Source organism: Hylobates moloch, unplaced genomic scaffold (assembly GCF_009828535.3).
Source record: "Hylobates moloch isolate HMO894 unplaced genomic scaffold, HMol_V3 SCAFFOLD_8, whole genome shotgun sequence".
Lineage (NCBI taxonomy): Eukaryota > Metazoa > Chordata > Mammalia > Primates > Hylobatidae > Hylobates > Hylobates moloch.
This window is the reverse complement of record NW_026652283.1, coordinates 10089617-10093394: the sequence shown is the minus strand read 5'-3', so window position 1 is coordinate 10093394 and position 3778 is coordinate 10089617. Positions and strand designations below refer to the sequence as shown.

At 37.0% G+C, this 3778-nt stretch overlaps 1 protein-coding gene across 1 annotated transcript; it reads left to right on the top strand.

Moving 5' to 3' along the window:
- The first annotated feature begins 1268 nt into the window (after positions 1-1268).
- TAS2R42 (taste 2 receptor member 42) lies at positions 1269-2527 on the top strand. The gene is given in 3 exon segments (XM_032159631.1): positions 1269-1578; positions 1895-2195; positions 2197-2527. Coding segments are annotated over 3 exon segments (942 nt in total).
- Positions 2528-3778: the final 1251 nt, after the last annotated feature.

The following is a 3778-nucleotide window of genomic DNA, read 5'->3' as shown; positions in this document are numbered from 1 at the left end:
ATTTAATTGAGGAGTATGACAGCAACATTAAAAAGGCCCAAGTTCTAAAAATGATTTCATTCATTTTTTGGGTTACTTTTTGTCTGGCAACACTTGAACACTAATTTCTAGTAATAGAATATCTGTTTGCTGACCATAAACCAAGACACATAATCTGTAACTGTGAGTTCTGTTATGATGCATTGGGAGTTTTTGTCAAAATAATTGTTCCTAGAAGGTAGAACAAATACTTTTGTTTCCTCTTTCCTTATTTCATCTAAAACAATTTTCTACCTGTCTATTAAGGCTAAATTGGTAGCAATATATCTTTGGCCAAAAAAAAAAAAAATAGAACATATATAAAACCAAGGTAAAGAGCAAAACTGTGTTTAATTTTGAACAAGTTACTATAAGATACCTGAGGAACATTTAGACCGAAATATCAGTAGGACTTTAATTTCAAAAAAGTAGTTTGGGTTTCGGTGTCTTTTGGATATTATTCAATCAGTTCAAAATATGACTTGAGTTCCCTCATGAAATTCTAAGTATTTTCCAGATCCAAGGCAAATGTCACCTCCCTTTTCTCCCCAACAGTAGTGTTTGTAGTTCCCTTTTCTGCTTTAATAGTACATTTTATTCTTGATTCTGTCTCATTGTTTTTTTCCTGTTTTCACCATTTTATAGACTTCTTAATACTTCTTTGTGGTAAATATATTGCATTTGCATAAGATCAGAAACACAGCAGGCACTTATAAATATATTCGTTGAATAATAACAAAATTATTAGATTATATCTACAGCTTCCTCTGAAAAACAATAAAGATATTTGGATCCAAGTGGTGTAGTATTTCAGGTGAGCAGAAATGCACAAATCAGAGAAAGGGGGGGATCTAGTCTATATTTGCATGTTAATATACTTGACTTTATCCTTTTAACCATTACCACAAGTGGAAAGTTTCAGCCCATGCCAATGATAAATGGACACAGAAACTGTTTGGTTCAGAATTCAGTAGCTCTTTCAAAGAAATGAAAACACTTCCGTGAAGGTATGTGAGACTGCAAACCTTAGTAGATCTTTTGGGATTAAGATCAGAATTACAGTAAAAACAAGCAAAGACTTCCTTAAGTATATGAGACTGTATCCAACAGCAGAAGGGTCTGATCAAGACTGGAAGTGCAATAAAAACAATGAAGATAAGTATCAGAAATGAATGCTCTTCTGCAATGGTTTGATTGTAAATTTATTAATAATACAAAGTATTAAAAACTTGGATTTTTTGTTTCTGGAAATGGCCACTGAATTGGATAAAATCTTTCTGATTCTGGCAATAGCGGAATTCATCATCGGCATGCTGGGGCACGTGTTCATTGGACTGGTAAACTGCTCCGAAGGGATCAAGAACCAAAAGGTCTTCTCAGCTGACTTCATCCTCACCTGCTTGGCTATCTCCACAGTTGGACAACTGTTGGTGATACTGTTTGATTCATTTCTAGTGGCACTTGCTTCACATTTATATACCACATATAGACTAGCAAAACCTGTTATTATGCTTTGGCACATGACTAATCACATGACAACCTGGCTTGCCACCTGCCTAAGCATTTTCTATTTCTTTTTTTTTTTTTTTTTTTTTTTTTTGAGACGGAGTCTCGCTCTGTCGCCCAGGCTGGAGTGCGGTGGCGCAATCTCGGCTCACTGTAAGCTCCGCCTCCCGGGTTCACGCCATTCTCCTGCCTCAGCCTCTCCGAGTAGCTGGGACTACAGGCGCCCGCCACCACGCCCGGCTAATTTTTTTTTTTTGTATTTTTAGTAGAGACGGGGTTTCACCGTGGTCTCGATCTCCTGACCTCGTGATCCGCCCGCCTCGGCCTCCCAAAGTGCTGGGATTACAAGCGTGAGCCACCGCGCCCGGCCGCATTTTCTATTTCTTTAAGATAGCCTACTTCCCCCACTCCCTTTTCCTCTGGCTGAGGTGGAGGATGAACGGAATGATTGTTATGCTTCTTACATTGTCTTTGTTCTTACTGATTTTTGACAGTTTAGAGCTAGAAACATTTATTGACATCTCATTCAATATAATAGATAAAAGTAATCTGACTTTATATTTAGATGAAAGTAAAACTCTCTATGATGAACTCTCTATTTTAAAAACTCTTCTTAGCTTGACCAGTTTTATCCCCTTTTCTCTGTCCCTGACCTCACTGCTTTTTTTATTTGTCCTTGGTGAGACATACTAGAAATTTGAAGCTCAGTTCCTTGGACTCTAGAGACTCCAGCACAGAGGCCCATAGAAGGGCCATGAAAATGGTGATGTCTTTCCTTTTCCTCTTCATAGTTCATTTTTTTCCCTTACAAGTGGCTAATTGGATATATTTTATGTTGTGGAACAACAAGTACATAAAGTTTGTCATGTTAGCCTTAAATGCCTTTCCCTCGTGCCACTCATTTATTCTCATTCTGGGAAACAGCAAGCTGCGACAGACAGCTGTGAGGCTACTGTGGCATCTTAGGAACTATACAAAAACACCAAACTCTTTGCCTTTGTAGACAGACTTTCCAGAAGCTTTTCTAAGAGAATAACTCAACGAGGAGCATTTGGGGATCACTTCCACTATTTTTTTTTTTTCTACTGGGTTTCTCTAAGTATTTTGGAACATAAATGAAATCCTACCAGGTTGCTTTTGATGGTAATTCACACATTGCCAGTCGATACCATTTTAAAAGTAATCATTTTTGTTTGGAGTATTGGCAAGCAATATTTTAGCCTCACATGTTATTTCAAAAAATCTAAATTATTTAATTTTATATGCAAACGATAGGTAATTGCAACTTGTGGAGAAAAAGGTGTGTGAGTCTTTAAAAGCAAGATAGATTATAAACTTGAATGGGTAAAAGATATATACAATGTGGATAGAAAATCTAATTAAAAACTAAAGTCACAGCCGGAAAAATATAGCCTCATAGCTTCAAAGCCAAGCTTTTTTTTTTTTTTTTTTTTTAAATGGAATCTTGCTCTGTCGCCCAGGCTGGAGTGCAGTGGTGTGATCTTGGCTTACTGCCACCTCCACCTCCTGGGTTCAAGCAACTCTCCTATCTCAGCCTCCCGAGTAGCTGGGACTACAGGCACACACCAACACACACGGCTAATTTTTGTATTTTTAGTAGAGATGGGGTTTCACCATATTGGTCAGGCTGGTCTCGAACTCCTGACCTCAGGTGATCCACCCACCTTGGCCTCCCAAAGTGCTGGGATTACAGGCGTGAGACACTGTGCCCGGCCCCAAGCATTTTTTTTAAATGAAAAAAAGTGGTATATTTTTGTTATTAGAAGTCTTGTTGATAACAAGGAAATACGATGATTATGTGAGAAAAGGAAGATTTTTAGCATGAAATAAAATAAATTATCTTTAAATGGAAACTGGAAACACATGATTTAATGCTGATGTCAATTTAAAACCCCAAATAATAAACATTTTGATGTTTCTAGGCACTTGCTAATTTTGCTAAATTCTAGGACATACAATATGCATTTTCAGAGAGGCAGAAACCAGTGTTTCTACCATGTTATGTAATAGAACTAAAATTATAGAGGTTTATGTCTTAATTCACAATTATACTCATATTGCTACTACAAAAAGATCATAATTACATTCTGAGGATGATTGTATTTGTGTTTGTTTATGTGACATGCATTTTGTTGCAATCTGATCACTGGATTTCTTAGAGGAAAAAATAGAAACAATCTTAACCAGCAAGGCACAGAAAGCAAAGTGATGTTGTTTACAGAATGCTGCAGGC